Below are 12302 nucleotides of genomic sequence, written 5' to 3'. Positions count from 1 at the left end.
GCTTCTGAATGCCGAATCCTGAATCTCTCCTCTTAAAAAGCTGACTTTTCATTTTGGTAAAAGGGGGTCCTGGGCCCTTTAACAGCTTGCCAGGTGCTCAGGCGCTGCCTCCCAGAATGCGTGGCGCTATGTAAATGAGACGGTTTTGTGAGCGAGGATGATTCATACTATACGAAGTGAAGGCAACATTTTACAAGGACATCGTTCGTGATAAGTGAGTGGGGAGAATGTATAGCCCTTGAAGTCGACCATCTCACAGCTGCCCAAAGGACGCGACCATAACTCTAAAAGGTAAGCCTTTATGATCCTTATATAGCTGCGCGGGAGCGTTACTATTTCGCCCGGATGATCCTCAGTGGTCTGGGGTGCAGGCTTCAAACCTGTAGCTGTCTAGCGACAGAGTGGTTCAATTCCACCTTTCGGGCGACAGCCACGAATAGAGCGTGTTAAGTTTTCTTTATCGAACCGGACCTTATTTTGCCGGTTGCCCGGGAGGCGCTTCTCCAGCCTGCACCTGGAGAGGTCGCTGCGGCCCTCCGCATCGCAAACTATTTTCTCCGCCACTCCGATCTCTGACTGTCGTTACTTATTTCCCCCTCCAGTGTGTCAAAAACCACTCCAAAAGATAAACTCATCTACACAGTTCTGGGATATTGGCAGTTTGGAAATTATCCTAGATCTCTCCCCTTCCATTGCTTACTCATTCAGTGATTTGCTCACTCATGTATTTAATCACGCATGCACTGATTAATCAGTCAAATATTTGCTCATTTGCTCTTCTGTCATTTACTCATCAAACAAGCATTTGCTCAGGACGCAGCGGTGGTGACAGCCCTGGCCTTGGTCTCCTGATGCACTCAGCCCAGTGGGGGAGACAAACATTAAGCCATCATGTAATTACACATTTAATTAACAACTGCAACGGGGATAACGGCTGCAAAGGAAACAGAACAGTGAGGCCCTCTCATAAGGAGAGCTGAGCTGGTAGGGTATCTCGGGAACATTAGGGCAGACACTTGAAGGATGAGAAGGGGGAGTATTATGGGATATCGAGGGATCAGGGTGACCCCAATAAAGATGATGAGGGTAATGATAATTGCACCGTCACTCTGCACTTAGCGCCGGCATGCACAAGGCTTGCAACTCCTCATAACGGCCCCCATTCTACAGATGAGGAAATGGAGGCTCAGGGAGATGAAGTCTCTTGTTCAAGGCAACCTAGCCTTTTTCCTTTCTTTCTTTTTGTTTAAATTTTACTTTAAAAACTGCTCCTTGTAGAGCAGGGTTAACTTATAGGCAGTGTTTTTTTTTGAGACAGGGTCTTGCTCTGTCACCCAAAGTGGAGTGCAGCGATATGATCATAACTCACTGCAGCCTCAAACTCCCAAGCTCAAGCAATCCTCCCACCTCAGCCTCCTGAATAGCTGAGACCACAGGTGCGTGCCACCACTCCCAGCCTCACTCAGATCACTTGGCCCATGCTATTACTGCCCTGTATTTTCCTTCCCAAGCCGGCTGCTCACCAAGCCCCAGCTGTCCTGCCTCCCGAATGTCTCCTGAATCCTTCCCCTCCTCTCTGTCCCATGTCCCCAACCCTGTTCTGGGCTCCTCCTCACCCCACCCTGCAGGCTCCCCACCCCACTTCCCTCCCTGGTCTCCTGCTCAGTCTCACTCCTGTCCCTTCCAGTCACCCTCAGTCTGGAGCCAGAGGGGCCTTTCCTAAATCACAAACCTGCCCCTGCCCCTCTCGTGTTCAAAACCTGTAATAGCTTCCCAGTGCCCTGAAGAAAAGATCTAAACTCCTTAGCCTGGGAACGTCCTTATAATACCTGCAGAAACTGGTCTGCACTAACCCCTCTCTCCACACCTGTGGCTCCAGTCCCCATGAAGCTCTAAGCTTTCTCTTTTTGTTTTTTGTTTTTGTTTTTTAAGACGGAGTCTTGCTCTGTTGCCCAGGCTGGAGTGCAGTGGTGCAATCTCAGCTCACTGCAACGTCCGCCTTCCAGGTTCAAGCAATTCTCCTGCCTCAGCCTCCTGAGTAGCTGGGATCACAGGTGCCCACCACCATGCCTGGCTAATTTTTTGCTTTTTTTTTTTTTCAGTAGAGACAGGGTTTCGCCACGTTAGCCAGGCTGGTCTTGAACTCCTGGCCTCAGGTGATCCACGCTCCTCAGACTCCCAAAGTGAAGGGATTACAGGTGTGAGCCATCGCACCCGACCCTCTAAGCATTCTCAGTGTATCAAGCCTTCTCCCCACCAACAGATCTTTGGCTATGCTATTTTCTTGGCCTCGGTCTTTTTCTAGTTCTTTCTACACTCTATCCTCATCTAGGGCTCAGCTCAGCTGTCCCCTCCTCCAGGAAGTTTTTGCCGACTCCCAGTCCAAGCTAGGTGTCCCTGCTCTGCTTCCCTAGCCCCAGGGGCTCCCCCAACCCCATCCACTTTAGGTTGTCCCTGACTGGGAACAGGTGTGTGTCCCCTAATGGACTGTGAGCTCCAGAAAGGCAGGACCCGAGGCTCAGTTCCTGTAGTGCCCCCAACTCCCAGCACAGTTGGGTAGGTGCTTAGCACATTTTTTTCGAATGAATTAATAAATGGATTCCACCATGACAACTTCCCTTGCTTGTTCATTTACCAAAGTGTCTAAGCGACCGCTGGACCCTCACCTCAATTCCCAGAGGACTTGTTATGCAAATAAGAGAGGGCTTGGATTTTGCAATGGGGATGGCTCCACTCTATCTGTAAACAAAAAAAAGGGTCATATATTTGCTTCGGTCAGTCTTGGGTCGGCCCCAGTCGTGGTCATATGGAAAACAAAAGGAAACACATCTTCAGTGTAAAATAATCGTTCTTTTGTAGTTGTGGTTTGTAGAAAATCCAAGATGACTCCTCATTCCTAGCCTGAGTAGTCTTTAGCAGTTTGCTGTGTAAGTCTCTCAAGATCGTCTTTTTTTTTTTTTTTTTTTTTTCCCTCAACATAGTGATATGGGTCGGGGGTCGGGAGAGGGGGTCTCACCATGTTGCCCCAGGCTGATCTCGAACTCCTGGCCTCCTACGTCGGCCTCCAAAAGAGCTGGGATTACAAGGGCAAGCCACTGTGTGCAGCCCATTAGGCTTCTTCTGTGTGTAGTTTATCTCCTTAGCGGCTGTCTTTAACCCATAGAGCATACAAGCTCCATCACTAAGGGACCTCTGTGACCCCATACCTGCAGGCTCAACTTCTGACCCCTTACTTTTTTTTTTTTTTCTTTTGACAGAGTTTTACTCTGCCACCCAGGCTGGAGTGCAGTGGTGCGATCTTGGCTCACTGCAACCTCCATCTCCTAGGTTAAAGTGATTCTCCTGCCTCAACCTCCCAAGTAGCTGGGATTACAGGTGTATGCCACCACACCAGGCTAATTTTTGTATTTTTTGTAGAGACTGGATTTCACCATCTTAGCCAGGCTGGTCTCAGACTCCTGACCTCAAGTGAGTCGCCCATCTTGGCCTCCCAAAATGCTGGGATTACAGGCGTGAGCCACCGCGACGGGCTGTGGCCCCTTACTCTTTCTAGTAGGAGGCACTGCCTGTGCGTGCAGGAAGTTCTCGTGACTGTCTTCCTTTTATCCTACTGTAGACCCATTGACTAGAAGGAGTTCCTGCAAGGGTGTGTGTGTCTGTGTGTGTGTGTGTATGTGTGTATGATCTCTCTGTGTGTGTAGTCCTTCGACAATCAAACTTCACCCTCTCTTACTAAAAGGAAGCCAGCGAATGGGTGTCAGGAGGAAATAAACACTGCAACCCGGCGAATGCGTTTTTAAGAGCTTTTTATTGGCAACAGTGCAGAACCAGGGGAGAGGGGACGGCCCATCGCCAATCTGCCCCAGCCCCCCGGGGTCAGGTGCAAAATACAAAAAGAGAACCACAAATACAGCATGGGGTCGGGGGGTCGGGGATTCATTGAATTGTGGTTGGCAGGGGGAAGCCCTGCTCACACTCTCACACTTGCACTCAGAATTGTCAAAGATACAGATTGTAAAAATCTACGATCCCTCAGGCTTACTCACAAAAAATAAAATCTCATGTCCCCAACGAACCCAGAGTCAGACGACAGCTGGAGCATCGGCAGGGACAGTCAGAAAGGAGATAAGTGAAAACGGTCAGATGGACACAGGCGGGGGAGAAAAGACAGAGGGAGAGAGACCATCAGGAACAATCAGAGGGGCCGAGACGATCAGAAAAGGGTCAGCCTGAGACAAGCTGAGCCAGAGTTTCTAGAAGCAGTTTCCAATTCAACGGCTCGCTTTGAGGGCCAATGTGACCTAGGCTGAGGTTGCAGAAGCGCTCACACACCCACGCGCACGCACACACACACATCCATATATAATATATTTATTTATACATAATAGATATAACTGCCTTTCAGAAACCAGGAAAGGGATAAATAGCTACGGAATGGGTCTGGGATCAGGACGGGAGACGCGCGACAAGCGGCACGTGGAATGTTTTTCATGCAGCACGGATGGAGGGCGGCGTGGTCCACCCCCCGATATTAAAAAATATAAATTTGCTTCGTAAAGAAATCCTCATGAGATGAAGCGCAGGGAACGGCAGGGTGGGAGAGCCAAAACCAGCGTCGGGGCTGGGGGGACTTGGGCATGAAATCATGAGATTCCAGCCCCTTGAGTCTGGCGGGCCAAAAATATTGGGGGTTTGGGGGTACCAAAGCCTCAGCTCTGAAATCTTCTCCGGAAAAATGTCACACCCCCTCACTCCCTTCCTAGAGAGGATGTGGGGGGCCAAGGTGTGGGAGAAGTTGGCGTCCTAGGCTGGGGATGGGTCGGGGAGGCCTTAAAGAAAAAGGCCAGGGCTGAGGGTCCTGAGGAGAGAGAGAGAGGCCACGTGGATGAAGGACTGTCACCCCCTTCTCGGCTCTGTCACCCCCTTGAGTCTAACTCACTGTTGAGGGGAGGAAGAAGGGGGATGGACGGAAGGGAGACCGAGGGAAGGCTTTCGGGAGTGGGGGCATTATCCCTCTAGAGGGGTGCTGCCCCACCCAGCTGCACCCCACAATCTGGCCAACTCATTTCACAGTATAAATCACTCCAGCAGGACGGCATCACAGCACCCCCTGCTGCCTGAAAGCAGAGCGGCCCAACGAGGAAGGCCAGGAGGGCCGGCTGGCAGGGGACAGGGTCTTGGGATAACACTGTCATGAGAAACAGGGCTGGGGGCTGATTTCGGGATGGGGAGCCTTAGGAGGCCAGAAATGCCAATCAGAGCCAGTTTTTCTGGAAGGGAGTGGCTAGACAGTGAAAGAAGGATGTTCACATTTCAAAAGAAGTCTGGTTGGGGGATGAGATTATTCTAGGGGGGCATCAAATTCCCTTTAAGGGGGGGCTCACTTCTGCCCATAGTAAAGAGGATCTAACCCCATGGAAATGTGGGATCAACAAGCTAAGGTCAGGAGTGCAGGGGAAACCAACCTAGGCACCCCCCAAAAAAAGGGTGGGTGTGGGAGACATTGGGTGGGGGGTGGCATTTTTCCTTGTTGAGCCTCTCTGGAGAGGACTCCAGCCCACCCCACAGTCTACCTCCCACCCCCGTCCCTTCATCCTCACACAGGACTGCCCGAAGGTGGGCGTCACCCCCCCCCTCCATCCCCAGAGCTTGGGTTGACGTCAGGGAGCCAACAGACAGCTGGGGGTGTCCATCCCCTTCCCACCCCCTGTCCCCAAAGTCACCAGCTCTCTGGCCTCGCCGGGGCACAGAAACAAGAGGCAGGACAAAACACAAGGAATCCTCCTGTCCGATGGCAGTGGCGCAGTGGCCGCAGAGGGTCAGACGGAGGAGCCAGGGAGGCCACACGCCCACTTTGTCTCTTCCCCTCTCTCTCCTCCTCCTCCTCTTCCAAGTTTCTCTCCCTCGTGTGTTTGTTTGTTTTGTGTGTCTAAAGAGTTCACAGAGCAAGGAGGGAGGGCGAGTTCAGGGGATCGGAAGGCTGGTCACTGCCGCTGGTGCGTTGGGCGCCGGCGAACGCGGAGACCTCCGGGCAGGTGAGGACAAACGAAGAAGTGTACGAAGGGTTAACAACGGGGAAGGGGTCGCCGAGGACTTGAACTTCACTGTGTGTAAAGAGAGAAGCCGTCAGGTTGGGGGGTGCGTCTTGGCTGGTCTGGAAGGGCAGGGGCGGTGGTGGCGGGGGCGGCAGCAGCCAGCTGAAGCCATCTTCCTTAGCCGGTGCTGAGCCCGGCAAATCTCTCACCTCCGCCAGCGGGCCCGGCCCAGGCCCCTCTTCGTAGGGGATCTTGCAGCCCGGTTTGTGGGCCACCAGCACAAACTCCAGACGTTCCTTCTCCTTTTGGAGCTCGGCGATCTCCGACTCCAGCTCTGCTTTTTCTTCCTCCAACTGATCTGTCTCCTGAGGTCGGGGAGGCCAGGTCACAGAAGAGAGGGAGGAAGGAGAAAAAAGCTCGTCAGTGACCGGGAAACTCGGGTCATGGCTCCCCTGGACTTACTGCTGGAAGGCAGCCCCAGGCTGAGAAAAAAACTCCCCCTGAGATGGAGTCCTGCTGGCCATGGGAGTTGGGGCAAGGGTCTTGCCTTCTAGGAGCCCCAGTTTTCCCCATCTGTCCAAAGGATGGTAGGGAAGGGGCCAGGTTTATGGGGAAGTCTCTGGTACACAGGAGGCACTCAGAGGTTTGTTGAATGAATGAACAATGGTTATGTGGTTGGTTTTGTTTTGTTTTTGAGACAGTCTCGCTCTGTCCCCCAGGCTGGAGTGCAGTGGTGCAATCATGGCTCACTGCAGCCTGGACTTCTTGGGCTCAAGCAGTCCTCCCACTACAGCCTCCAGAGTAGCTGGGACCACAGTGGTGTGCACCACCATGCCCAGCTACTTTTTTTTTTTTTTTTTTTTTTTTGTAGAGACAAGGCCTCCCTGTGTTGCCCAGGCTGGTATCAAACTCCTGGGCTAAAGCAATCCTCTTGCCTTGACCTCTCTCAAAGTGCTGGGATCACAGGCATGAGCCACTGTTATGTGTTTTTAATGTGTTTCCTTCGATTACCCCTCACTCTCTACCACCCAGGGAAGAGATCAAGCAGAGAAGGAAAGTTGACAATTCCCTTGTTCCCTCAAGGAGTGACAGCTCACCCTGCAGGCATACAGTAGGGAACTCTCAGACCAAGGGAGGACGTAGGAAGGGAGTGGGTTTTGGGGGATGCCACCAGCACCAGGAGAGCTGTGGGTGGCTAGGGCAGAAGGTGGAATAATTTCATTTCATAGACTTTCCAGAGCGTTAAGGGTAGAAGGAACCTGGGAGATTTGATGAGGGTTTGGAGAGATGGAGAAACTGAGGCAAAATGTGTTGTTACTTGCTGAAGACCAGATGGGAGAAATGATGGGAGCGCCCCTCTCCTCAAGGGCCCCATGTGGCCCCTTGGGATGAAATGAAGGCTAGGAGAGTAGTGCATGGGGTCAGGAAATGGGGGGGACCAGGAGTTGATTTAAGTACATGGGGGTCTGTGTTTGTGCCCTGGGCTACCCCATCTGGCCACACCAGTAGCCTAGTTCCATATGCAGAATATCTAGTTCTCAACCCAGGACAAGGGTACAGGTGGAGAGGGGGCAGAGAATGGGGAGAGAGCTCCCCTCAGCATCCCCTCTCCCACCCCAGGGCCTGTCCTCACCGCCTGGAGTCGGTCGGTCAGCTCCCTCCGCCGGTTCCTGCATTTAGCTGCTGCTAGTTTATTTCGTTCCCGGCGCACCCTTCGCTTCTCCTCTTCCTCTGGGGTGAGCTGAATCGGGGAGATAGAGGCCATGAGATTTGGGGATACAGCACTCCTCCACCCATCCCAAACCTCTACTTCTTTCAGAACCCCCAGGAACCAAAAAACAAGCCTCCAGTCCTCGCTCGTGTAGCAAGGATCTTGGGGTTTCTGTAACACTGAGGCCTTAGTGGAGTCCCCCTCCATTCATAAGAAACTTCCTACCTCTCTTGCTTCCCCCGACCCAGGCCAAGTTCTGATGCCCCTTACTCACCGTCTCTTCTCGGGGTCTCCTAGGCCGGGCTCGGGCTGGGCGGGCAGGCCCAGGCCCACTGGTGGTTCCGCTGGTGGAAGGCCCACCGCTGCCACTCGCTCCGCCACTGCTGTAGCCACTCATGCCTGGCGTGGAGTAGCTGGTTCCCGGCATGTCGTAGGGATCGACGACCGGGGGCTGGGAGGCCAGTGGCTGCCCCTGGGACTGGGCCATGGAAGAGATGAGGGTGGGTTGCACAAGCCACTGGAGGTCCTGGCTGGTTGTGATCGCGGTGACCGTGGGCACGAAGGAACCGGGCATTTCCCCGAGACCGGCGCACTCCTACGGGGTGACACATACACACACAGGCGTAGACACACAAACAAAGACACCAACACACACACACCCAACACACATAACACACACCGACCCCGTGAGTGAGCACAGGGTGAGCGAGTGTGGATGTGTGTGTCACAGGGAAAAAGCCACGACACCCACCCTTCCACTACACCGTGACGCAGTGGTTAATGAGAGGATTTCTGCTCAACTGGCTTCTACCTCCTCCTTCTTCCTCGGGGAAAGGTTGCACGGTTCCAGCGGGTGGTGAATCACACCCCGGGTTGGTGACTCTTAGGTGTGGGGGGTGGAGAGGAGGCTGGACACAGCCGGCTGACAGAACCCCCGGGACGGAGCCACAGCCACACACACAGCCACAACACCCCACCCCCACCCCAGAGGCAAGGGGAGGGAGAAGGAGAGGCCTTAGGCCAAGCCTTCCTCTACACTCACACACACACACACACCCCTCTGCGCGAGGTCCCATGCAGGGGCGGGGGTCCCAGTCAAAAGGGTGTTTGGGGGACGGGCCTAGGAGTTTAGAACAACGTTTCAAGTTACTGTCTCTTTTCAGAGTGAGACTGACGAGTGACAGTTTAGGGTGAACGGACAGGTAGAGAAAAGTAACCACCGAGGCTCCCTTAGATTGTCGCGGAGGGGGAATGGTGCGGAACCCGAGTCCCCAAGCTTCAGCAGCGCTCATCTCCCCCCTCCCGTAAATGGACTCCTGGAACTGCTCTGAAGGCTTAACTACTCTCTCGGGGGGCGTGGTGAGGGAAGGGCTGGCTCGCCGGCCAATCAGCTTCCTGGGAACCCAGAGGGGGCGGAGCTCCTGGAGACCACCTGGCTGGTTGCCCTTTGGTTCGCGGTTCTAGTCCTGTCTTGGGACACACTGGAGGAACCGGGCATCCGGAGCAGAGGGAGTGGGAATCTGTCTGTGAGTGCCTGGAGAAGAGGGTGACAGCCACCGTATCTCTCCAAGAAACGCCGGCACACAAGCAGACACCCCCTGCTCCTGAGAGCCCAGGGACCAGATCCTCGCAAGGGTCTCGCAGATCCATTGGGTCGCAGAGAGCCGCTCTTGTCACGACAGGGATCCCCTCGCTCTGCCTCTAGAGGCGCGGAAAAGAGACCCAGCCGCCAAGGAACCACGGGTTCCGGGGACAGAGAGGGGGAAGGAAACTGCACCCTACAAATAGGAAGGGAAAGCTGATTGGCCAAGGCGTGCGCCCCGGCGGCCAATCGAAACGCCGGGCTGCCCCCTCCCTTAGCAACGTGGCCCCGGCGTTCCAAAATAGAACGCTCCCGGGACGTCAGGGGCGGGGCGGACGAAGGGGGCGCCGCGCGCCGTGCGTGCCCCGCGTCAGACGGAGGATTCCAGCGCGTCAGCCGTTACGCACGGGTCCCCCGTTACGTCTCCGCGCAGGAGGCGGAGGCAGCGCGGCTGAGGGTTCGAGGCCCCTCTTCCCGATGGGTAGAGGGCTACCTGGCACCGAAGTGGGCGCTCCGAAGAAGGAGGAAAGGAAAAGAGACTACTGGAAGCTTCCCTGGGATTTCTCCCACCTGCCTAACTGCGCTAGCTTCAGGTCTGGAACCCGAACGGGAGGCAGTCCCGGAGCCGGCTCAAAGTTCTCAGCCCCGCTACCGCATACACGTTGCACTGAGCGGCACATTCCCCACCCCACCCCCACACGCCCCAAAGCCTACCCTCCCTGCCGCGTTCCCTCCTTGCGCTCCACGCACGCAACCAATTGCAAACATCTCCCGACTCTTTGCAGTTTGCAAAGTGCGCTGTGAGCCTTTTCCATCTCAGATCTAGGGTTCTGATGCGTCTTTATGTGGGGGTTGGGGGTTATTCTTGTCACCCTTGACTTAAAAAATAAAACCTACAAAGCAGCACCCCTAATATCGAAAACTTACCTGGGAGGCGGTGGCGGTGGGTGGACTGCCGAAGGAGTCCACCGAAGACAGATATTGAGACTCGGCAGAGGGTGAGGAACTGCACCGGGAGCCGGAGTCGTAGTCTCCGGGGAAAGCTTGAAACATTTCCCTGGGCACAGGGGGGGCCCTGTGACCACGCTGAGGTCGCCGGGAAGCCAAGGCTATGGCCGGGTTGGGGAAGTAAGGTGCGAGTCCGGGGTGAGCCGTGGGAGTCCCGGGTGAGCTGAGCGAGTCCTCAAAGTACGCTGTCCGGGGAAGCTCGGGGAAGGAGCAACGTCCCGTTCCAACAATGGCAAAGTTTCTGTGCAGTCTCCCTGCGGTGCCCAGGCCCCCACAGGATGCCGCTGTACCTCCTGAAAGTTCAGGCTCCGTAGGACCCAGGGGCGAGGGAGGGGTTGCTCCCCCAGGGGCAGAAAGCGCTGTGCCGCTGTACAGAATCAGCTTCAGCTACGGTCTCCTCCACGCGTCCGGCGGGTCCCACGGGGGGAGGGGAGTAATAAAGAAGACGAAAAAAGTAAGTCGGTCCTCCAAAAGAAAATGAAGAAATATCTAGAAGAATCTTTCCAAAAACTTTCTCCCCGGAAAAAAAAAAGATTAACGAAATTTCATAACCCCCAAGAAGAACCACAATAATCAAGTTTCCAAGTCCTGGTTCCGCGTGTCCCTGCCGTGGCCGTAGCTCTGAGTCTTATGAATGAAGCACAGACCCGCCAGCCTGTATTTATATGCCCGGGACCCGCCCCCCTGCTTACGTCACCCGCCCCTCGCTGAACAAACTTCCCCAAATCTCCGGACCCGCCAAATCGAGTCCCGCACCGTCCAGCAAGAGGTCTGTTCTAGACTCGATCTGGTCACTTGCATGACCCTCGGGGCCCTGGGGGTCTCGGGGGCTGCGTTCCGGGCCCCTCGGCGGGAGGGGATCCCGGCCCCGCCTCCCCGGAGTTCCTGTGACGCAATTAGCCATATAAGGAGCTCGGCCGGCGCGGCGGAGTGTTTGTTTGGTATCCTAGCAATGACGTCAGAGGGAATCCCTCGCTCGCTCGCGCGCGCGCCCGCGCCCCACCCGCGCCTGCGCAGTGCCACGCCGCCCCGGGGGCTGGTATTAATAGGTGCTTACACTAGCCCCGCAGGGCCCCCGCTGACCCGGGCAGGGAAGACCCCAGCCTGCAGGTCCCCCTCACCTCTGGCGCCCCCACCCACCCTGTTCTACCGCTGGTGCAGCGCCCCCGTTCGAGAAGAAGAGCAGATCTCCGAAAGGAGACCCTGATTAGTGTGGTGTGGTCACGTAGGTGGGGAAACTGAGTCCCGAGCGCGCTGTGATGCTCAGGTGAAGATGGAGGTAATGGAGGGATTCCGAGGCTCGTCCTGGTTTCTGTCCTGATTCGCTGTGCGAGCTTGGGAAATGTTTTCCCTCTCAGAGCTTTAGCTTTAGGCTTCCCCGCTGGGCAAAGGATGTGTGTCTTGGACTCGGCTGGCCTCCCAGGTCCAGCGTTTGGGAGGGATGAGGGTTTGGAGGGGATGAGAAATGAAACTTAGGGAGAAAACTCTCTTCTAATGGTGTTGGTAGCCTCTCCTCCCACCTTTTAATCCACCCGGAGTCAAAGAATGTGTAAGGGGGAGGGGATATTATTATTAATTTTAATAATAATAATTAATGCCTTGTATTTGGCACTTACCAAGCACAGCTTCTGTGCTATGCCTTTCAGTACAAGATTTGTAATCCTTAAAACAGCTCTGGAAGGTTAAGAGAGAAAAATCTTCATTTTATAAAAGAAAAAAATGATACTCAGAGAGGTTAAATGACTTGCCCAAGATCCCATCACAAGAAATTCAAACTTAGAATTGGCAAACTCCAGATTTCCTACCCTTTCCATTCTTTCCATTTCTTTTCTGATTTCTGAGACCTGCCTGGTTGGATGAAACTCCTTGAAAAACCTGTGTCTGGGGTTTGTGTAAATGATAATGGCAGTATTAGTAGCTTCCACTTGTCAGGTTTTTTTTTTTTTTTTTTTTTTTTTTTTTTTTT

General features: G+C 54.4%; 1 protein-coding gene and 1 non-coding gene across 4 annotated transcripts; one reads left to right on the top strand and one right to left on the bottom strand.

Annotated features, from left to right (window-relative positions):
- Window positions 1–339: 339 nt before the first annotated feature.
- TRNASTOP-UCA lies at window positions 340–425 on the top strand. The gene has a single exon. It is a non-coding gene; the product is annotated as a tRNA-Tyr (tRNA).
- A 3364-nt stretch (window positions 426–3789) lies between these two features.
- Window positions 3790–11108, bottom strand: FOSB (FBJ murine osteosarcoma viral oncogene homolog B). 3 transcript variants are annotated; one of them, XM_011975095.1, is made up of 4 exons: window positions 10256–11108; window positions 8021–8341; window positions 7669–7776; window positions 3790–6400 (listed from the first exon to the last, which is right to left on the bottom strand). In XM_011975095.1, the coding sequence occupies exons 1-4, from the start codon at window positions 10379–10381 to the stop codon at window positions 5939–5941; spliced, it is 1017 nt and encodes a 338-aa protein (XP_011830485.1). In that variant the 5' UTR covers window positions 10382–11108; the 3' UTR covers window positions 3790–5938. The 3 variants fall into 3 exon arrangements, with proteins under 3 accessions (XP_011830485.1, XP_011830488.1, XP_011830486.1); XM_011975098.1 differs by having other exon boundaries at window positions 8021–8224; XM_011975096.1 differs by lacking the exon at window positions 7669–7776.
- Between the last annotated feature and the right edge of the window lie 1194 nt (window positions 11109–12302).

The sequence above is a fragment of the Mandrillus leucophaeus genome, unplaced genomic scaffold (assembly GCF_000951045.1).
Source record: "Mandrillus leucophaeus isolate KB7577 unplaced genomic scaffold, Mleu.le_1.0 Scaffold151, whole genome shotgun sequence".
Classification (NCBI taxonomy): domain Eukaryota; kingdom Metazoa; phylum Chordata; class Mammalia; order Primates; family Cercopithecidae; genus Mandrillus; species Mandrillus leucophaeus.
The sequence above is the reverse complement of the archived record's forward strand: the minus strand, read 5'-3'. Positions and strand labels throughout refer to the sequence as shown.

Excerpts from the sequence above, each read along its gene's own strand:
- FOSB (XM_011975095.1), bottom strand. The coding sequence starts at position 10,381 with ATGTTTCAAGCTTTCCCCGGAGACTACGACTCCGGCTCCCGGTGCAGT. Across the intron at positions 7,777-8,020 it reads GGAGACCCCGAGAAGAGACG|CTCACCCCAGAGGAAGAGGA; the intron begins GTGAGTAAGGGG and ends TCCCCGATTCAG. Across the intron at positions 6,401-7,668 it reads TGACCGACCGACTCCAGGCG|GAGACAGATCAGTTGGAGGA; the intron begins GTGAGGACAGGC and ends CCCCGACCTCAG.